The sequence below is a fragment of the Lithobates pipiens genome, unplaced genomic scaffold (assembly GCF_037356315.1).
Source record: "Lithobates pipiens isolate NorthernLeopardFrog02 unplaced genomic scaffold, aLitPip1_a1.2 Scaffold_19, whole genome shotgun sequence".
NCBI lineage: Eukaryota > Metazoa > Chordata > Amphibia > Anura > Ranidae > Lithobates > Lithobates pipiens.
This window is the reverse complement of record NW_027507764.1, coordinates 105,150,245-105,173,350: the sequence shown is the minus strand read 5'-3', so window position 1 is coordinate 105,173,350 and position 23,106 is coordinate 105,150,245. Positions and strand designations below refer to the sequence as shown.

General features: G+C 43.3%; 1 protein-coding gene across 1 annotated transcript in view; it reads right to left on the bottom strand.

Moving 5' to 3' along the window:
• The window catches only part of VIPR2 (vasoactive intestinal peptide receptor 2), a 169,258-nt gene that overhangs the window by 123,929 nt on the left and 22,223 nt on the right, over positions 1-23,106 (bottom strand). Inside the window, exon 2 of the mRNA XM_077491134.1 lies at positions 4,392-4,491. Within this exon, the coding sequence (XP_077347260.1) occupies positions 4,392-4,491 (100 nt within the window). The remainder of the gene's footprint in view (positions 1-4,391; positions 4,492-23,106) is intronic.

The window sequence follows — 23,106 nt, the reverse complement described above, 5'->3', positions numbered from 1 at the left end:
ACTAGGAAAATTCCTCTCCGAAACTCAGGCAGTCACCTGCGGAGTCCCTCAAGGCTCTCCGTTGTCACCCGTTCTCTTCAACATTTACATTCGCCCACTCCTTCAAATCATCAGATGCTCAGATCTCTGCTTCTACTCTTATGCTGACGACACGCAACTTTATTTCCGGATCAATGGAAAAAAAGATCATTAACAACAACTTGAAAACTGCCTCAAATCAATAGAGGACTGGATGACCACTAACTCCCTCCAGCTGAACGAATCAAAGACAGAGCTTCTTATCTTACACCCAAATCATAAGCCCGCAACCAAAACCTCCTGGTCTCCACCAACCGTCTTTGGGCAGACTATCTCCCCAAAGACCAAAGCGAAGAGTCTCGGGGTTATTTTAGACGCACAAATGTCAATGGATGCGCAAATAGGATCTGTAGTCAGTGGATCTCACCATCTGCTGCGCATGCTTCGCAGACTCATCCCTTTTATCCCAAAAAATGTCAAAGCAGTGGTAGTTGGAACAATCATTAATTCACGACTGGACTACGCAAACTCACTTTACATAGGATTACCACAATATCAACTTGCGCGATTACAACTGATCCAAAACACGGCGGCAAGGCTGATAACAGGAAAAAACCCTGGGAATCCATCTCTCCTTCACTGAGGAGCTTACATTGGCTAACCGTAAAAAATCGGATCACGTTCAAGACCCTGTGCCTCACCCACAAATGCGTGCATAGAGAAGCTCCGCAATACCTAATGGAGAAAATAAATCATTACACACCAAACCGCAGTCTTTGATCAGCCAACAAAAACCTCCTCCTCGTGCCCAAAGCCCGGTATAAATCCAAGGGTGATCGGAGATTCGCTGTCCAAGGGCCTCGGCTATGGAATGCTCTACCAATCAACATCTGCCTGGAAGAAAATCACCTGGCTTTTAGGAAAAAACTCAAGACCTTCCTCTTTTAGCAGATGATCAAAGCTCGCCACAGCGCCTAGAGGCGATTCAGTTCGCATTGTGCGCTATACAAGTATTTCATTCATTCATTCATGAATCTACAATGTAAACAAATTACCTTTTCCGGTATATGTATAGCTGGTTAACTTTAAAAACTAAAGCTGGCCATACACTAGTAGATTTTTAAATGAACTTTAGTACAAACTTTGTACAAAAAGTCATACAAAAAGTCTTATTATATTAGTACATTTGACTAAGAATGGGCAAACAGTTTGGACTGAGCATAAGTTCCAGACACTGGTAGGCTACAGTGTCATGGAAAACATAGTTTTGAGGCTTCTGTTGGTCAAGAGAGGAGCGGTGGAGAAGTCGGCTGCCTAATTGATGCTTTTCTCAATTTTTTTAGTCCTCGCCACCCAGGGCTGTCAGCTTCCATATCCCATCGGCAGTATCTGCATAACATGGTGGATGATTATCTAGGGGCAAAAACAGAGACGGAGAGCTTTCCAGTCAACGATCCACTGGCTTACTGGGTCATGAGAATAGACCACTGGCCAGAACTTGCCTAGTATGCTATTAAGCTGCAGGGCTGCCCTGCATCCAGCGTGCTTTCTGAACGTGCATTCAGTGCTGCTGGAGGTTTTGTTACTGATCATAGAATGCGTCTTTCCACAGACTCAGTGGACCATCTGACTTTTATCAAAATGAATCAGTCCTGGATTACCAACAGCTATGAAGCCCCTGATGCCGTTGTCACCGATTAAGTGTTTTTGGGATGTGGAATATCTGTAGGACTTTTAGGCTGCCTAGTGTTGTGGGTGTTGATTTCATCTGGAAGAATTTTTTTGGTGTAGGTTTCATGAGCACAATTAACACCCAAAGACCAATTTTTCTGCACCTGTTTGACAGGTGCATATCATCACAATTTTTGACAGCAAGGCCAATTCTTGCTTTCATCAAGAGTGCCTCTATAGGGTTACGGTGTGAATGCGCCACAGATACCCAAAGAACAATTTTTCCACAACTGTTTGGCAGGTTCATGTCATTACAATTTTTGACAGCAAGGCCAATTCTTGCTTTCATCAAGAGTACCTTTATAGGATTACGGTGTGATGGCGCCACCGATACCCAAAAAACGATTTTTCCACACCTGTTTGACAGGTGCATGTCATTTAAATTTTTGACAGCAAGGCCAATTCTTGCTTTCATCAAAGATACCTCTATAGGGTTACAGTGTAGAGTCGCCATCGACACCCAAAGAACAATTTTCCTGAACCTGTTACAGAAGTAGAAATCCAAAGTCTGTGGTAGAGACGCCAGAATTTATCCAAAAAATCTCTAATCTTGTTCCCCATGCACTACATTGTGGCCTCATCACACAGACTGGCTAACCAAGCCGTTGATTACAAAATAAAGAAAGCTTGCAGGGAAAATTAAATTTTTTGGGATTTACGAATGAAATTATTGCTGCAGCAGCTTCTATACACAGTACAAATGTGCCACTTTACAGGTGGACTAAGGGGACCCCCCCCCCCCCCGGCACTATATTGAAAGGAATGTTTCATTTTTATACTTTCACTTTAAGCATCAATAAATCATTGCTCATTTAAAAATGACATTTTTTACAAACTTTTTTTTTTATTGATACATGTCCCCCAATGCAGTAACTGGAACCCCATAACCATTGTATGCCAAATTACTTGCATATAAGCCTTCAAAATGGACTCTTTTGATTTTTCACGCTCAGGTCTCATAGACTTCAATGGTGTTCTTTATTCGGTTCTGAACTTTCCCAATGTTCAAAAGTTCTGGTGCGAACCGAACAGGGAATCGTTTGGCCCATCCCTACATTTGACGGCTTGACGAACGTCATTTCAAAGTAATTTAATATTTCATTTGCTTTTATTATTCCTCTTTGGAACAAATAGACTCCACTGAACTAAAACCACATACACGGTTAGAAAAATTTCCACCCTGCTTCAAATTTTCTTGTCACTGCAGTAAAATTCAAATGCCGATCTAACCCCACCAGTGATTAGAAAAATGAAATAAATGTTCTTAAAATGAAAAATGTTTGTATGAAATTGTACTAGTGTATAGCCAGCTTTAGAATGTTTCCATGTACAAAAATTCCAAGAACAGATTTTTAAAACTAAGGACTGTTTCCTGGAAACTGGGTCAGTTGGTTTTATGGGTTTATTTTTGTGTTGTCTCTCATCTTTCTAGGAAAAAGTGCTTCTCATAACTATATTTATGTTTGGTATACATAAATGATGGTGTGTGGTGAAGATAGTATTGGTAAGAAAATCAAAAGACTGACTTGTAATTGGCTAAGACATTTGCCAATATGTTCTCCTATATTTAGCAGTTTAGTGGTCAAATTAGTCAGTATAAAGTAAAGTAATTCTCTTTTTTTTCTCATCTAATTTTTCTTTTTGGGTATCAATGTTAACCCCTTCTTGCCTGTAGTCTAGATTAATATTTTAAATAGCAGATTAATGTTGCCCCACAGGATGCCCAATGCTGGAGGTAACATAATCTTTGTCCTTTCTTTGGCTGCTAGCAGCCAACACTGTGCACCACAGCTAGCTGTGAGACTGGACTGTCGATGACAGCTCCAGTTCCTACTAATGATCAGGAACCAGAGTATTTCTTGATCATATGATCACTGTAAACTATGACACAGTGATCACATACAGGCTAGTGACTTCATTTGCTAAGTAAGCCTTCAGCCAGTAGATGGCAATGTAGATGTCACTGCAGCCTGACAATGGCAGCGTGCCTGTTTAAAGCCTTATACACATGATGAGATTATCTGACAAATTTTTTTTAATGCATGCTAGTATCATATAATAGTAGTAGTATAATATATTGAAAATGAAGAGGTTACTAAAGTTACGCAAATTCTTGTATGACAGAACAACATTTCAGAAGTAATATATTGTATTGTATTTTCAGATGAAGACTGTACTGATTAAACAAAAATCGTGCGAGCTGGTATCGTACGAGGAAAATTTTCATGTTTGTCCCTTAGAATAATATCAGATGAACTGTCGTGATTGGCTTTCGAAAGCCGTGTACTAACCATCAGATTATCATACGATCTCTTCAAAAGCGTTATTTTATTTTTCCGATTTTCTGATCGTGTGTATGGACCTTTAGACTGTAATTGTCAGAAAGTCAAATGAACTGATCCATACTGATGTTGCTAAATTTGACTTGGGCATCTAAGCTTCGAGTATCTCTGACTATGAAAGCGACCCTGGCAGGCATATTCACATATATAATATACAATACAGACTTTCCAAATAACTTTTTGTTTGTTTTAATTTCTGTGGTAACATACTTATATATATTTTTTTATTTATTTTTTTCATTAAAAACAGAAGGCTTTGATTTTAGATAAAAAAGGAAGATTGCTCTACGGAGCTCTTACCACTAAACCCAGCAGTTCTCTGCCTGATCAGCTTTTCCATGCATTTTCTTTCTTCGTCTTTTAGCTCTATTTGTAATTTACATTCTGAAAATCCATTTACCTTAAGAATAAAAATAAGTTTGTAGTTGGTACTTTGACATTGAAAGGCATAATGAAATATTAGCAAATCACTAGTGACTTTTCATATCTGAATAAAACATGTGTATTCTGCTTTAAATGGACCATTGCATACAGTGGTGTGAAAAAGTGTTTGCCCCCTTCCTCATTTCCTGTTCCTTTGCATGTTTGTCACACTTAAGTGTTTCAGAACATCAAACCAATTTAAACAATAGTCAAGGACAACACAAGTAAACACAAAATGCAATTTGTAAATGAAGGTGTTTATTATTAAAGGTGAAAAAAAATCCAAACCATCATGGCCCTGTGTGAAAAAGTGATCGCCCCCCTTGTTAAAACATACTATAACTGTGGTTGTCCACACCTGAGTTCAATTTCTCTAGCCACACCCAGGCCTGATTATTGCCACACCTGTTCACAATCAAGGCATCACTTAAATAGGAGCTGCTTGACACAGTAAGGTCCACCAGAAGATCCTTAAAAGCTACACATCATGCCGAGACCCAAAGAAATTCAGGAACAATTGAGAAAGAAAGTAATTGAGATCTATCAGTCTGGAAAGGGTTATAAAGCCATTTCCAAAGCTTTGGGAATCCAGCAAACCACAGTGAGAGCCATTATCCACAAATGGCGAAGACATGGAACAGTGGTGAACCTTCCCAGGAGTGGCCGGCCGCCCAAAATTACCCCAAGAGTGCAGCGACGACTCATCCAAGAGGTCACAAAAGACCCCACAACAACGTCCAAGGAACTGCAGGCCTCACTTGCCTCAGTTAAGGTCAGCGTTTATGCCTCCACCATCAGGAAAAGACCGGGCAAAAATGGCCTGCATGGCAGAGTTCCAAGGAGAAAACCACTGCTGAGCAAAAAGAACATCAAAGCTCGTCTCAATTTCTCCACAACACATCTTGATGATCCCCAAGACTTTTGGGACAACATTCTGTGGACCGATGAGACAAAAGTGGAACTCTTTGGAAGGTGTGTGTCCAAGTATATCTGGCGTAGAAGGAACACTGCATTTCATAAAAAGAACATTATGCCAACAGTAAAATATGGTGGTGGTAGTGTGATGGTCTGGGGCTGTTTTGCTGCTTCAGGACCTGGAAGACTTGCCGTGATAAAAGGAACTATGAATTCTGCTGTCTACCAAGAGATCCTGAAGGAGAATGTCCGACCATCTGTTCGTGTACCCAAGCTGAAACGAACTTGGGTTCTGCAGCAGGACAATGATCCTAAACACACCAGCAAGTCCACCACCGAATGGCTGAAGAAAAACAAAATGAAGACTTTGGAGTGGCCTAGCCAAAGTCCTGACCTGAATCCTATTGAGATGTTGTGGTATGACCTTAAAAAGGTCGTTCCTGCTCGAAAACCCTCTAATGTAACTGAATTAGGACAATTCTGCAAAGATGAGTGGGCCAAAATTCCTCCAGGACGCTGTAAAAGCCTCATTGCACGTTATCGCAAACGCTTGGTTGCAGTTGTTGCTGCTAAGGGTGGCCCAACCGGTTATTAGGTTTAGGGGGCAATCACTTTTTCACACAGGGCCATGATGGTTTGGATTTTTTTTCACCTTTAATAATAAACACCTTCATTTACAAATTGCATTTTGTGTTTACTTGTGTTGTCCTTGACTATTGTTTAAATTGGTTTGATGTTCCGAAACACTTAAGTGTGACAAACATGCAAAGGAACAGGAAATGAGGAAGGGGGCAAACACTTTTTCACACCACTGTATCTGAGTTGGAAGCAAACATACTGAACACAAAAAATACAATTCTATGATTCCATTGCAGCATTCATTGATGTAAGAGTGATGCCAGCCAACAGGTAGTTTAAGACCCCTTTCACACCACTCCGCTGATAGCGTCGGCGGTAAAACGCCGCTATTTTTACCGCCGGATTTGCGGCGCATTTCGGCCACTAGCGGGGCGCTTTTACCCCCCGCTAGCGGCCACGAAAGGGTTAAAACCGCCGGCAATACGCTGCAATAGCGGCGTTTTGCCGGCGGCATTACAGCGCTGCCCCATTGATTTCAATGGGGAGCAGCGGTGGAGGAGCGGTAAACACATCGCTCCTTCACCGCTCCAAAAAAGCTGCTGGCAGGACTTTTTTCTGACGTCCTGCCAGCGCACCGCTGTAGTGTGAAAGCCCTCATGGCTTTCACACTGCGCGCAATGGTGCAGCTTCTTTAGGGCGGATTGCAGGTGCTATTTCTAACGCTATAGCGCCTGCAAAATGCCCTGGTGTGAAAGGGGTCTTTAGGAGGTAATTTTTCCATAATTTCTTATTAAAAGTACCTGTTCTTCAGGGGAACACACCTTATCCACTGCTTTGTGCCAGAATAAAACAACCTTTGGCAATTTGGAGGAAACTTAAGCAAATACAGTAACTATATACTCCTCCATCAATCACACCAAAGGAAGTGTCTGCATTGACCAATGAAAAGACAACAAATGAGGTGGAACTGACGGAGAACTTTCACCGCATCCATTGTTCATGCAGGTTAATGTACATTGCCTTGAAAAAGTATGTGATAGACAAACATAATGGTACATAATTGTGAAGTGGCAGGAAAATGATAAATGGTTTTCAATATTTTTTACAAATAAATATGTGAAAAGTGTGGCGTGCATTTGTATTCAGCCCTCTTTACTTTGATACCCCTAACTAGCATCTAGTGGAACCAATTGCCTTCAGAAGTAAACTAATTAGTAAATAGAGTCCAACTGTGTGTAATTTTATCTCATTATAAATGTAGCTGTTCTGTGAAGCCCTCAGAGGTGTGTTAGAGAACCTTAGTGAACAAAGAGCATCATGAAGGTCAAGGAAATCACCAAACAGGTCAGGGATAAAGTTGTTGAGAAGTTTAAAGCAGGGTTAGGTTATAAAAAAATATCCCAAGCTTTGAACATCTCACAGAGCACTGTTCAATTCATCATTCGAAAATGAAAAGAGTATGGCACAACTGCAAACCCTCCAAGACATGGCCATCCACCTAAACTGACAGGCCCGGCAAGGAGAGAATTAATCAGAGAAGCAGGCCCATGGTAACTATGGAGGAGCTGTAAAGATCCACAGCTCGGGTGGGAGAATCTGTCTACAGGACAACTATTAGTCGTGCACTCCACAAATCTGGCTTTTATGGAAGAGTAGCAAGAAGAAAACCATTGTTTAAAGAAAGCCATAAGAAATCCCGTTTGCAGTTTGCGAGAAGCCATGTGGGGGACACAGCAAACATTTGCAAGAAGGTGCTCTGGTCAGATGAGACCAAAATTTTACTTTTTGGCGTAAAAAGCAAAACGCTAAATGTGGCGGAAAACTAACACTGCACATCACCCTGAACACACCATCTGCACTGTGAAACATGGTGGTGGCAGCATCATGTTGTGGGGATGCTGTTCTTCAGCCTGACAGGGAAGCTGGCCAGAGTTGATGGGAAGATGGATGGAGCCAAATATAGGGCAATCTTAGAAGAAAACCTGTTAGAAACTGAAAAAGACTTGAGACTGGGGCAGAGTGTGTCTACTTTGGCTTCTGGCTTCTCTAATTTCTTAAATACCTTTTCTTCCTTTATTCCATCCAGGTCCTCCATCTCTGTGGCCTTTCTTCCTCCCTGGTATCTCTGGATCTCCTTAAGAGCTGGTGTGCACCTTGCGCAGGCTTTTCTCCAATGTTTGGCGTCTACCATCCTGTTCTGTGCAGACAGCCAGAGCTCCCAAGTCTTGTTGGGTCCTAGCACCAACAGACGGTGCATACCATCTTGGTTTAGGGCAAAACTCAGCCCTTTTTGCCCTCACTTCCAAATGCTGGGGAAAAGGTGTTCCCCCTTGCTTTGTCCCTCCTATCCTGGCTACTTATTTTCCCTGATGTCTCAGTATGGCAGCCTAGTGCTGCCTGGAGGATTGTCCTGCTGAGAGCTCCAGGAGGTGCAAAGTCTCTGCCCACGGTATGTCTAGGTTTCACCATCCAGAAAATAAATAAATATATAAATAAAAAATAAAAGGCAAAGAGTTGAAATCTTCATCCAATGTCCTTCCCCCTCTATTTATCAAAAAAAAAGAGATCTGGTCTGTTAATTTTATTTTCCTATTTTCTTTAGCTGCTTCTTCTGCTAGCTGCTTAAGATGAGCCATCTGCCACCCGAACATGACCCTACACTACATTTAAGGTAAGGACCTATGTCCAGGTAAGTTTTTTTTTTTTTTAAAAGAGTGTACTTAGGCTGGTATTTTGTGTATTTCAGCCCTGTATGCCAGAAGAGGTCCAAGAGGACATCAAGGTGAAATGTGGACTCTGACAAAGCCAGTCCCAGACAGGACAGCAGTATTCAAGCTCCCCAAGCTCAAGACCCCCAAAATGTCGGGTCTGTGGGGCTACTCCATTACCTAACAAAGTAGTCTGCTAAAGCTGTTTCAGGGACTATGCAGCAGAAAGAGAGTCTGATGGCCAGCAGGTGGTGGACCTACTCAAGAAAGTAGTCAAGGATTCCCTGGCAGAATTAGTAGTTACAATCCCATTGCAACAATCAGTCCCTACGCCACGAGAAGAAGCGGTAAATGTATCATTCCCTGGCCCATCCACGGGTGAAGCCTCTCACCAAGGGGCTGGTACCTCTTCTAGACATGTGGAAGAGAGTGGTCTGCCTGAAGATTCCTCAGATGACCCAGAAACCTCAGGATTCTGGTTTTCCCTCGTTCAACTTTACGTACAGGCAGTGAATCAGGCTATTGGTTGGGAAGAAACCGACGCTGTGTATAAGAAGTGAAAAAGCTACTTCCCTTTTCTGAAACGGCAGATTTCTTTCTTTCCTCTCATGGATGAGATCAGAGATGTTATTGAGAAGGAGTGGAAGAAAACAGAAAAAAGATTCTCCCTTAATCGATTGGGAAAGCTGTACCCACCCTTAGCCCTTGTACACACGGTCAGAGATTCCGATGGAGTGTGTCCTATCGGACCGTTTTGTTGGATATTCCGACTGTGTGTGGTCTGCATTGGACTGTTTCCGTCCGAATATCCGACGGACCAAGTTTTCCAACGGCTAAACGATCATGTGTAGCCTACTCCGACAGACAAAGTGCCACGCATGCTCAGATCAAATTCCTAGACCAAAGCTATTGGCTACTAGCCTGAACGTAGTCCCGTCGTAACGAAATAACGCCATCACTTTATGTACAATCGGATTTTCCGACAACTTAGTCCGACCGTGTGTATGCAACATCACTTCCGGACCTCTTCCGGAATTAATCCGTCGGAATTACTCCAACGGATTTGGTTGTCGGAATCTCCGACCGTGTGTACAAGGACTTAGATTTGGACTCTGCAATGTTAGACGCCCACCATGAGTAGACGCAGCAGTGATATGTTTGGCAAATAACATCACATTACCTATGGAGGATTTGACTTCATTTAAATATCCTCTAGACAGGCAGATGGATCCCGACTTAAAAAAAAGCTTACCAGATGGCGGGAAATGCCTGTAAACCAACAATAGCCCTAACTTCAGTGTCCAATGCCCTTTGGGTATGGACAGATAACATAGAAACTACAATCCATCAAGGTGTCCCAGAGGAGGATATTATCAAAGCCTTGGACGAGTTAAAACTCTAAGGAGACATTATTGGGGAGGCAGCGTTTGATGCCGTCAGGTGCTCTGCAAGGTCGTTGCTACACATGGTAATGGCCAAACGGGCATTATGGTTAATGCCATGGGTGGCTGACATAGCATCAAATCAGAACTGGTTTAAGATACCGTTCGATGGCATGGCTTTGTTCGGTGAAAAATTGGAAAAGGCCATTTCTCGAGTCAGGGGGGCAAAGTCATTCCTGTTGCCACAGGACAGGTGAGCCAGATGCACTAGGGCATTCACGTTCAGATTTCAGAAGCAAGGAATACAGACAGCCCAGATAGGGGAAGGGGTCAAGACAGAATTGGAGAAGCACACAGTCCACCTTCATGAAGACACGCAGACAGAGGGCTTTATCTACCCTGCAGGATCAGTGGCGGCTGGTGCTCCATCGGTCTTGGGGGCAGCAGACAGACCTGAAATCCCCCTTCAGTCCAGCCCGCAGCGCACCCCCCCTGCTCACTCACCCTGTGCTGACAGGCGGCGGCAGCAGCTTCCCCCTCAGCCTCTTTGTGCCCTATGATGCATCTCCTCTATGTCCCGGGATGCATCTCCTCCATGTCCCGGGATGCGTCTCCTCCGTGTCCCGGGATGCGTCTCCTCCGTGTCCCAGGATGCGTCTCCTCCGTGTCCCGGGATGTGTCTCCTCCGTGTCCCGGGATGTGTCTTCTCAGCCAACCGACTCCTCCTGATATGCCCATAGGGTGGCTTCTCCTTTTCGGCCAATCGGGAAATAGGTCATGACCCACTTCCTGATTGGCTGGGAGGAGAAAAAGTGTGATAATAGCGAATATTCATACACTATTGCCGCACAACTGGGTGGGCTCAGAGCGCAGTGCCCCGGGACTACCCTTTTTTGAAGCCTATTAGAAGCCTATTAGAGCCTCTGGAATCCATGGTCCGGGGCCCTGTATATAGATCAGGGGGCCAGATGCATGAATGGGGGGAGTGGCGCCCGGGCGCTACTAATTGTTGGGCCGCAATTGCGCAGGACTCTACGAAGTCCTTTTGAAGACAGGCTAACCTATGCAATCCCAGTGAGTGCCAGATTCAAGCGCTTCTCCAAGGTCTGGGGCCAAACATGCAGAAATCCCTGGGTAGTCTCACAGTCAAGTTTGGAAATTTTTGGACATTTCTAGGCCAGCCTCCTAGAGACTTCTTTACTCTTATGCCCTGTACACGCGGTCGGACTTTCCGATGGAAAATTACTTTTTCCATGGGAATTTCTGACACACAAAGTTTCAGAGCAGGATCTAAAAATTTCCGACAACAAAATCCGATCGTTTAAATTCTGATCGCGTGTAGACAATTCCGACGGACAAGTGCCACGCATGCTCAGAATAAATTACGAGACAAAAGCTATTGGCTACTGGCCCATTCATAGTCCCGTCGTATGTATTCTACATCACCGCGTTCTAAACTATCGTATTTTCCGACAACTTTGTGCGACCGTGTGTATGCAAGACAAGTTTGGGCCAAAATCCATCGGAAAAAAATTTGACAGATTTTGTTGTTGGAATGTCTGACTGTGTGCACAGGGCATAACAAGGGTATCGACGTCTCCCCAAAAGGTGGAAACTCTTCATCAGTTTCTTACTCCCTACAGGAGCAGCAAGCAGTAGTGCTGGGGCCTCTGTCCGAAAGGTTTTTGGGTTTTTAATCCACCCTTTTTCTAGTACCCAAGAGAAGTGGAGGTTGGAGACGCGTAATAGATCTAAAGAGACTTAGGCCTCATGTATACTGCTGCTGGTAAACGGACGTTTAGGAGCAGTTGGGCATTTTTTTCAACTGCTCCTGAACTCTCCTCTATGTTATCTTATCAGTACATGTACACAGGTTCGTTTATAGTCCTTTCTAGGCAGTTGTGTTTAGAGGCTTTTTTTTGGAATCCAAAAAAATGCGTTCAGAAGCTGGGTTTAACTGCATTACGTTTACAGCCGTTTTTAATTTTTGGCTATTTTGAAAAAAAAATATTTAAATAAAAAAAAAATTTCAAACACTTCTAGATGCAAACGCGGCTAAACGTGACTGAACGCGGCATGTAAACACGGCTAAACGGCCGTTTTTAGACACTGGTTTCTATCTGTCAAGTTAAATCGTTCAGGAGAGGTTGAACATCCCGTGTACATGAAGCCTAATAGTTACATACTTTTAGAGACATTCAAGATGGAGTCACTTTAAGCAATTATCTGTGCTGTCCAACCAGGGGACTGGATGATATCAGTAGACCTGCAGGACACCTACTTACACATACCCATACTTTCACCATTTCAGAAGTACCTGAGGTTCGTGGTAGGCCAGGTTCACCTTCAGTTATAGAGTCCCCCGTTTGGTCTCTGTACCATGCCCAGAGACTGCATTAAGGTCCTATCTGCTATCATAGCCCCCCTGCGAGAATTAGGTCTCAGAGTATATCACTACCTGGACGAAATTCTTCTGTGAGTGAAAGATCCTGTCCAGCTGGTGGAACACAGGAGCATTCTGTTATTAACACTAGCAGAATTCGACTGGAAGATAAATCAGGTGAAGAGTCACCTTGCTCCAATTCAGGAGATGATTTATCTAAGTGCTCTGTTCAATACGATGAAAAGGACACTGTCCCTACCTCCTCAGAAGGTGACAACAATCATTTAGAACATTAGGAATGTGAGGGTATGGCCTTGCCTGACAGCTTCGAATTGCCTGAGCCTGATAGGGATAATGTCATCTTGTATCCCTATTGTTCTTAGGGCTCATTGGCACCTGAGACATTTTCAGTTAGAGTTTCTGAGGCTTTGGAACAAGCACTATCTACAGTATCTCAACCCATTTAATTATTATACATTATTATACAGGATTTATATAGTGCCAACAGTTTGCACAGGAGTCTGCATTAGTCAACCAAGAGAAATGCTCATAAAATCACATCCATCAGGGCATGTCTACTGGACCCCAGTTACCGCAGATGCCAGTGCAGCAGATGGGGGGGGGGGGAACAGCCCCCAAATTTCAGTTCAGGAAAGATGGGCTTTCGGCACAGCAGGCAGTACTGCTTCGAATGGAGAACAAAGCCACGGTATCATACATACACTGCCAGGGGGCTCCCTACTGAGAGAGGTGGAACCCATAATCATATGGGTGGAAAATGAATTTGACCACTTCAATACCAGGCACGTATACCAATTCCCGCCCAGACCAATTCTTTTTTTTCACACAAATAGAGCTTTCTTTTGGTGGTATTTATTTACCGCTTGGCTTTTTATTTCTTGCAATATAAGTGAAAACATTTTGAAAAAAAAAACACTTCTGTTTTAGTTTTTATTGTAACATTTTGCAAATAAGTAATGTTTCTTCATAAACTGGGGCCAAAATTTATAATGCTACATATCTTCAGTAAAAATAGCCCAAATGAGTGTATATTATTGTGTGAAAATTTTGGAGTCTACAAGATATGGCGCAAATCATTGATCACACCTGATGTACTGACTCATTTCTTGAGCCACTAACATGCCAGGAAAGTACAAATACCCCCCAAATGACCCCTTTTCAGAAAGTAGACATGCCAATGTATTTAGTAAGAGGCATGGTGGGTTTTTTATAGTTGTTATTTTTCCCACAGTTCTTGGGAAAATTAATAAATGTTTTTCTTACACAAACTTGTCATATTAACAAGTTATTTCTCACACACAGCATATGCATACTTGCAATTACACCCCAAAATGCATTCTGTTACTCCTCCTGAGTATAGCGATAGCACATGTGTGAGACTTTTACACAGCCTGGCCACATACAGAGGCCCAACATGCAAGGAGCGCCATCAATCGTTCTAGGAGCATACATTACACATATAATTTCATGATGACCTATCACAATTTTGAAGGCCTATGTAAATTCTATGAGGCATTATGAGTCTTTTGAGAGGTTCATTTTTTTCCGCAAGTTTTCAGAAAACGCGGAAAGAAAATTAAAACCTATTTTTTTTGTCAATTTATATGATATTTCTAACAGATAGCATGTACAAAGCAAAAATGATACCCCAAAATACATTCTGCTACTCCTCCTGAGTATGGCGATGCCACATGTGTGAGACTTTTACACAGTCTTGCCACATACAGATTCTAGGAGCATAAATTACACATCTAATTTCATGGCGATCTATCACACTTTTTAAAGCCCTGGAACACCAAGACAATGAAAATGCCCACAAAATGACTCCATTTTGGAAAGCAAACACACCAACATATAATCTATGAGGCATTATGAGTCTTTTGAACGGTTCATTTTTACCACAAGTTTTCGGAAAACATGGTAAAAAAATGAAAATGTAGTTCTTTCACACAAAGTTGTCCAGATATTTCTAACATCCAGCATGTAAATAGCAAAAATGACACCCCAAAATATATTGGTCCAGGGAACAGGCAGGGATGTGGTCAGCGACAGCAAAAGCAATTGTCAAGGTCGCAGGCAGGAATACTGTCCATAGTTAGTACAGGTAGACATACCGTCAGCACAGCCAAAGCATTGGTCCAGGTAGCAGGCAGAGATGTCCAGGCAGAAATACTGTCCATTGTCAGTAGAGGCAGCAGGCAGAGACATGCTCCATAAAGTCCTGGGTCATTACAGGCAGCTATATGCTCAGCACAGTCAAAGTATTGGTCCAGGCAGCAGGAAGGACCATCAAGCTTAGGCCAGGGGGACAGGGGTAGAGGCTTCTCCCACCCAATCTCTTTGAAGCCTCCGGAATCCAGATGTTCTGGGAACACAGAAAAACAAAAACAGTTTTTCTCTTCTCAGAACACTTTTCTGAAGTCCCTCACATATCTGAGACCCCTGTGTACTGAAAGTAGGGCAAAAAGCAAACAGCATGGTCAATTAACAGGCCAAGGTCGGTGCACATGGAAGACAGAAACGTATTTTAAAACGACAGGCAAAGGCTTCGGCCGTATACAGGCAAGGGTCAGTTAACGTGGAAGGTAGAAACAGGGTGGCAGGCAAATGATCCGCAAATTTGAAATGGGGAAATGATAGTCTGTTAAAAATAAGGGGAACTAATATCTGACGGATGTGTGATCATTTCTGAAGCGATGCACAGGCCAGGTTGGGAGGGACATTGGGGAGTGGACAATAATAATTGGTATCTCTTCTAACTTCACACTTCCTCTGCTGCATACACAACATTTCTTCTGGATTCTGTGGGGGGAATTTTATAGGGAAAATGTTGCTCATGAAGTCAACTCACACTATCAAAGCGAACACTTCCTGAGGTGGGTCCTTGGTGGTAAATCAGGGCAGAGACAATGGGGCTGATTTACTAAGATGAATGCGCCGGTTCATACCTCAATTTGTGCGCCAGATAAATTATTAAGTGAGCGTATGAACCGGCGCGCGCATAAGCGCAACAGATGATAATATGCCGGCGCATGCCATAATAGTATGCCATTGATAATAGTGCATGCCGTATCATTAACAGTCCATTCAAACAGGGGCAACACGACTTCCAGTGTGACTTTGGGAGGCAACTTGGACAGGACTTAAGTGTGAATCACAACATGGCTTGGGGCGACTTACTACACGACTTTGGGCAACTTACAACGCGGCTTTAAGTCGCCCCAGGCCAGGCGACTTTAATTAAAAAAAAAAAACGCCATGGGCTCCCCTCCAAGAGCATACCAGGCCCTTCAGGTCTGGTATTGATATTAATGGGAACCCTGCGCCAAAAACAAAAAAAATGCCGTGGGGGTCCCCCTCAAAATCAATACCAGGCCTTTCAGGTCTGACATGGATATTAAGGGGAACCCTGCGGCAAAAAAAATGGCGTGGGGGTCCCCCTCAAAACCCATTCTAGGCCCTTATCCGAGCACGCAACCTGGCAGGCCACAGGAAAAGAGGGGGGATGAGAGAGCTCCCCCCCTCCTGAACCATACTAGGCCACATGCCCTCAACATTGGGAGGGTGCTTTGGGGTCCCCCCCAAAGCACCTTGTCCCCATGTTGATGAGGACAAGGGCCTCATCCCCACAACCCTGGCCGGTGGTCGTGGGGGTCTGCGGGTGGGGGGCTTATCGGAATCTGGAAGCCCCCTTTAACAAGGGGACCCCCACATCCCAGCCCCCCCTGTGTGAAATGGTAAGGGGGTACAAATTTACCAAAAAGTGACAAAAGTGTTAAAAATGACAAGAGACCGTTTTTGACAATTCCTTCTTCTTTCCATCTTCTTTCTCCTTATCTTCTTCTTTCTTCTTTCCTTCATCCTTCGGTTTCTTCCTCCATCTTCTTCTTCCTCCGATCCTCTGCTTCTTGCTCCGGTGTTCTCGTCCGGCATCTTCCTCCACGGTGTCTCTTCTTCCTCGATTTTTTCTCGGGCCACTCTGCGTAATGGGAGGTTCCTGCTGTGTGACACTTCTCTTCTTCTGACACTTCTTATATAATGGACGGCGGGGCTACCCGGTGACCACACCCCCTCTGAAGCATGGTTCCGTTATATAAGAAGTGTAAGAAGAAGAGAATCATCACACAGCAGGAGCCTCCCATTGCACGGAACGGCCCGAGAACAAAGTGAGGAAGAAGAGGACCCGTGCAGGAACACAGGAGCAAGAAGAAGATGGGAAGCAGAAAGTGCAGGGTCTGGAGTAGGACCAGAGGAGGACTGGAGTCTGCTGAATGCTGAGACGACAGGGTACTGCAGCTACAAAGAGATGTGCAGGATCTGTAATACGGAGTTCTGTCCTCCTCCCTGCTGCCTATTGCTGAGATGGGGAAGAGGGTGCAGAGATGAGCCTCTCCGAAGCTGATCAGGGAAGCACAGGATCTGGCAGAGGAATTCTGTCCTCCTCTCTGCTGCCGATAGCTGGGACAAGGTGGGGACAGAAATAAGGGGGCTGCCAAAGCTTCAGGAGAGGTGCGAGGGCCACATGAAATGGCTTGGAGGGCCAGAATCGGCCCGCGGGCCTTGTGTTTGGCACATGTGCTCTAAGTGCTCTCACTGTCATTTCTATAACTAAAATAGGAATTCAGATCCACCTCTCCCTTTTTTACAATTCATGTACTTACCAAACCAGTGAATCCAGCATTGTCCGGCTGTGATATCCCGCTGCACCATATTAACATCATTGGGATTTATTGCTGACGTCATTGCCTCTCCTTGTTCAGGGGCCCAACCCCGTGATAGTGCGCCACTCGGTCCACCCTCCTCCAGCCAATGTGTGGAACCTGAAGCATCCTGGATATTTGAGGTGCATACTCCAATATTCCAGGAGGCTTCAGAGTGGAGGAGTGGTCATTCTTGCCTAGTCATAAAAATTGGGGCCACAAGGAGTGGCCCCATGGCATTGTCGCTCTGTCACCTTTTTCCCTGATGAAGGGACGTCTGTGTCCCAAAACGGCCCCATGGCATTGTCGCTCTGTCACCTTTTTCCCCTGATGAAGGGACGTCTGTGTCCCAAAACGGGTCGGCTGTCTGGATTTTATGGGAATACAGTTTCAAGTTTTATCCAATGTGTATTTGGTTTGACATTGTGTAATTTGTATATATGTGTATTCATTTCAATAAAATCATTTTGTAATTTTTGTATTTGTTGCCATTATAGTCCCACCCCTTTGGGGGGTATTCTCAAAGGGCCGCTTGTATTTTGGATGCGCTATATACAGTGTGCACAGTTCAGGGGTGCACGCTATGTACAGGATGCAGAGTTCAGGAGTACACGCTATGTGCAGAGTACAGGGGGTGTACATTATGTGCAGAGTTCAGAGGTGCCCACTTTGTGCAGAGTTCAGGGGTACACGCTATGTGCAGAGTGCAGGGGTGCACGCTATGTGCAGAGTTCAGGGGTGCACGCTATGTGCAGAGTTCAGGGGTGCACGCTATGTGCAGAGTTCATGGGTGCACACTGTACAGCATTCAGGAGTATGCTATGCACAGCGGGCAACATCTCTAAAAAGCCGCTCGGTTGTTATCCCGGAGGAGTGGGAGGGGACGTCCCCCCTCCCGCCGCCTCCCGCCACTCTTCCTGGGTCTCCCGGTGGCATGGGGGAGAGGCGATCGACAATCCGGCTCTTCCGGAGGCTAGTGACAGACTGGAACAAAGCTGGAAACGACTTTGGTTCCTTGATGTAAACACGGAAGAAAAATATACAGTATTCAGATACACCGTTTTCGGTGATTTTAAGTGCAAAGGATGAATTTAGGGTCTTTTAGACCCCTGATCCCTCCATAAAGAGTACCCGTCACCACCTATTACTGTCACAAGGGATGTTTACATTCCTTGTGACAGCAATAAAAGTGATACATTTAAAAAAAAAAACACACAATTTAATCATATAAAAATAAATCAAATAAATAAGAAAAAAAAAATTCAAACCGCCCCGTCACTGTGAGCTCACGCAGTAAAGAAAACGCATACGGAAGTCGCGCCTGCATATGTAAACGGTGTTCAAATCACACATGTGGGGTATTGTCGCGATCGTCAGAGCAAAAGCAATAATTCTATCACTAGACCTCCTCTGTAACTCTAACCTGGTAACTGTAAAAAAAATGTAAGTGTCGCCTATGGAGATTTTTAAGTACCAAAGTTTGACGCCATTCCACAAGTGCATGCAATTATAAAGCGTGACATTTTTGGTATCCATTTACTCGGCGTAACATCATCTTTCACATTATACAAAAAAATTGGGATAACTATACTGTTTAGTTTTTTTAAAATTCATGAAAGTGTCCCTTTTCCCAAAAAATTGTGTTTAAAACACTGCTGCACAAATACCGTGTGACATAAAATATTGCAACAATCGCCATTTTATTCTCTAGATTCTCTGCTAAAAATATATATATAATGTTTGGGGATTATAAGTAATTTTCTAGCAAAAAATAGGGATTTTAACTTGTAAACACCAAATGTCAGAAATAGGCTTAGTCATGAAAGGGTTAATATATTTTAAAAATTATATAAAATGGCAAATGGAATTAAGAGAAATGGGAGTAGAACTGGGGAATCAATGGTGGAGAAGGATCTGGGTGTTTTGGTAGATCATCATAAGCTTAAAGTGATTGTAAAGTCTCTTTTTTTCCCCTATAAAAATAACAAACATGTTATACTTACCTGCTCTGTTTCAGTGGATTTGCACAGAACAGCCCCGATCCTCCTCTTCTCTGGTCCCTCTTTTGTGCTCCTGGCCCCTCCCTCCTGTTGGGCGCCCCCACAAATTCCGACAGCAAATGTTCGATGGAGCATACACACGATCAGACTTTCCGCCAACAAGCTCACATCGAACATTTCCTGGAAAGTCCGATCGTGTGTATGCGACATTAGGGGGGCTACTGCACACAAAGCTTTTTATCTTAATGCATAGAATGTATTAAGATAAAAAACCTTCTGACTTTACAATCACTTTAACCACCTCAATACAGGGCACTTACACCCCGTTCCTGCGGAGACCATTTTTCAGCTTTCAGCATTGTCACATTATGAATGACAATTGCGCGGTCATGCTACACTGCAACCATGTGAATTTGTTATCATTTTCGTCACACAAATAGAGCATCCTTTTGGTGGTTTTTAATCACTTCTGGGGTTTTTTCCCGTAACAAAATAAAATAAAATATAAATAAAAAAGAGACCAAAAATGTTGACAAAAAAAGTTAATTTTGTAAATAAGTAATTTTTCTCCTTCACTGATGGGCGCTGATGATGCGGCACTGATAGGCTGCACTAATAGGCACTGAGGAGGAGGCACGAATTTGCTGCACTTATGGGCACTGATAGGTGTCACTGATGAGCATTGATAGGCGGCACTGACAGGTGGCACTGGTGGGCACTGGGCACAGATAGGCAGCACTGGTGGGCACAGATAGGTGGCACTGGTGGGCACAGATAAGTGGCATGGATAGGCGGCACTGATGGGCATTGATAAGTTGCATTGATGGGTAGCAGTGATGAGCATTGATGGGTTTGATTGATGGGCAGCACTGCTAACCAGCAATGACTGGCATCATTAATGGCCACTGATTGCTGGCACTTGTGGGCACTAATTTATGGCACTTGTGGGCACAGATTGGTGGCAATTGTGGACATTGGTTGGCACTGATTGTTGGTAGTGGTGGGCAATCATTACTTGCACTGGTGGGCACTAGTTGTAATTAGGGAACTGATTATCAGTGCCCTGATTACATACCTAGATATCCCCTGTGAGGAGATGCCCCTGATCGGCTCTTCTCTCCTCACACTCTGTCAGTGTGAGGTGAAGAGCGCCGATTACCAGAATTTCTGTATTTACAAGTAACTGACTCTTTACAGATTTAGATAGGGGTCGCGCTGTGTCCTAGCAACATGGCACGGCCGCCACCACCGGGCGCTGCCGGGTGCAGGCGAGAGCGGGCGTTCTGGGAGGCCATCATATGACATCCACCCAGAGCGAGAGCCGCACCGCCCAGCCGTCATTTGATGATGGGTGTGCGGCAAGTGGTTAATAGCATGCAATGCCAAGCTGCGGTTTCCAAAGCAAGCAAAATCCTTATTGTATTAAAATAAGTATATACTCCAGAGAGAGAGATATAATTTTGCCCCTGTAAAAATCATTAATAAGAAGTCATCTGAATATGCAATTCAGTTTTGGGCATGGAAGAGCTTAGCTATGAGGAAAGATTAGAGGAACTGAATTTATTCTCTCTTGAGAAGAGGAGATTAAGGGGGGATATGATCAACATGTATAAATACATAGAAGGTCCATATAGTGAACTTGGTGTTGAGTTATTCACTTTAAAGTCATCACAGAGGACAAGAGGGCACTCTTTATGTCTGTCTGCATGGCACTTTGTGCATCGGAACTGTCTACACACGATCGGAATTTAAACAATCGTATTTTGTTTTGTTGTCGGAAAATTTTATATCCAGATCTCAAACTTTGTGTGTCGGAAATTCCGATGGAAAAAGTCCGATGGAGCCCACACTCGATCGGAATTTCCGACAACACAATCTGATCGCACATTTTCCGTCCGACCGTGTGTACAGGGCATTAGTCTTTTTTTTAACCAGATTAACTATGTATTTACTGTAATTATGTAAAAATACTGGTTGAAATTAGGAGCTCACTAGATTACTGGCAGATCAACGGGGATTTTTCAGTACGTGCAGTGTTTTTAAAGAGGTATAACAGAGGAAAATATGCATGTTTTTCACTGAACATGTTCTCTTCTTTTTTGCACAGACATACACTTTAAAAAAAAAATGTTGCGTATATCTGTTAAAATATATTGCGGTAAAGTTTCTACATTCTTAAATAATTTCATGTATTTTTTGGGGGGGCCTGTTACACACCGCTGTGCTTTCTGAATTTACTCCTATAGTTCTTGCATGTATGATGGCAGTGCTCCTCAGATTTCTGCCTGTTCTATTACACTTCAATGCTTTTGATAAACACCAGCATTAGATTACAAATGTATGTGACACACTGTCAGAAAACACTCTGTTGGTCTTACCGAATCTAACACTCTCAAGTCTGAATCCATACTGCTCAAAAAGCACATTTAGCCACAGCTGGCATCAAAACAAATTTAGGGAGAAATACTGGCAAAAATTAAGTTTTATTACAGGATGAATGGCCTGGTAGCTGCATTCATCATTCAGAGCCATACCCTCATAGGTGGCATTGAAAGTAAGCATTTTTCTTCCATTACACTGGCGATAGCTAATGCATAGGAAGTCATGCGCTAAGCCATCCTAGTTTTTGTGTAAAGTACAAATTGCATTTTTTTTTTTGCTGGGTACTGTCAGTGAAAAAGGTTGTCTAGAATAATAGCCCCTATTAGTTTGAAGTTATACATATCCACACTTTAGTAACGAGAAAAAAGGCATCCAAAAACCCCTAGGTGCTGGACTAGAGGCTGGACCATTAATTATGTTTCAAGGGCAGTGAATAACTCTTTACAGAACCCGAATGTTGCTTCTTTGGATGCCTAAATGTTTTACAACTGGATAGCACTAAATTATTGCCCTAATCTATATACTTTAAATTTAAAGCCAGAGAAGTAGTCTGTTTTACAGCTGCTCAGTAATGGCAGTTATTATTACCAGAAAAGGAAGTACAAATGACATCCTCCACACACAACCTTAAATGCACCCAATGTAAAAGTTTCTGAAAGCCCATCCAGAAAGACATTCTTTGTAATCTGTAAAGTAAAACATAGTATTTGTATTCTACACAAGTGCTCAGTAATTCAGTCCTAGAGTTTGTATAGATGGACAAATGCAGCATGATTTCAGGTGCATTTAAGAAAAAAGGTCTTAGTTGCTTAAATTGACTCTGTAGCCTCTTTAAAAACAGGCAAAAAAAAAAAAACACTTAGCACCACCTGCTAAAGAAGACCATTTATACTTACCTGTTCTGATATCTGTCCTTCAGAGATTTTCTCTCTTGAAAAGTTAAAGTGGTTGTATCAACATGGGGACGAGTTGCTTTGGGGCAGGGAGCATATGTTAAGGGCATATGGCCTGGTATGGATTTTGGGGGGACGTCATGCGTTGTTTTGTTTTTTCCCCCCTAAAAATCCATACCAGACCGAAGTGTATGGTATGGTCTTGGAAGGGGACCCCCACGACTTTTATTTTTTCAATACATTTTGCATAGCATTTTGCTTTCTACACATTTATTTATACCTTATATCTGGGTTATAGTGTTCAGCTGCTGCATGCTGTTTTTTTTACCAAGCGCAGATATTACCCTCTTTTTTAATACATTTTGCATTGCTAGCATTCCTCTGAGCACAAGTCGCACGTCACAAGTCGGATCAGTTAAGATGCTGATCCGACTTGGATGTGACTTCAGTTAAATTCAATGGGTGGAAATCTGACCCAAGCCGGACTAAAGTAGTGCAGGAACTTTTTCAAAAGTCGGACCAGTTAAGATGACTCTCATAGGGAACCATTGATTTTGACATGTCATGCGACTTGTGCTCTCAAAGTAGGAGCACTTGTCAGACCAGTGTGAACTGGCCCTCAGTGTGCA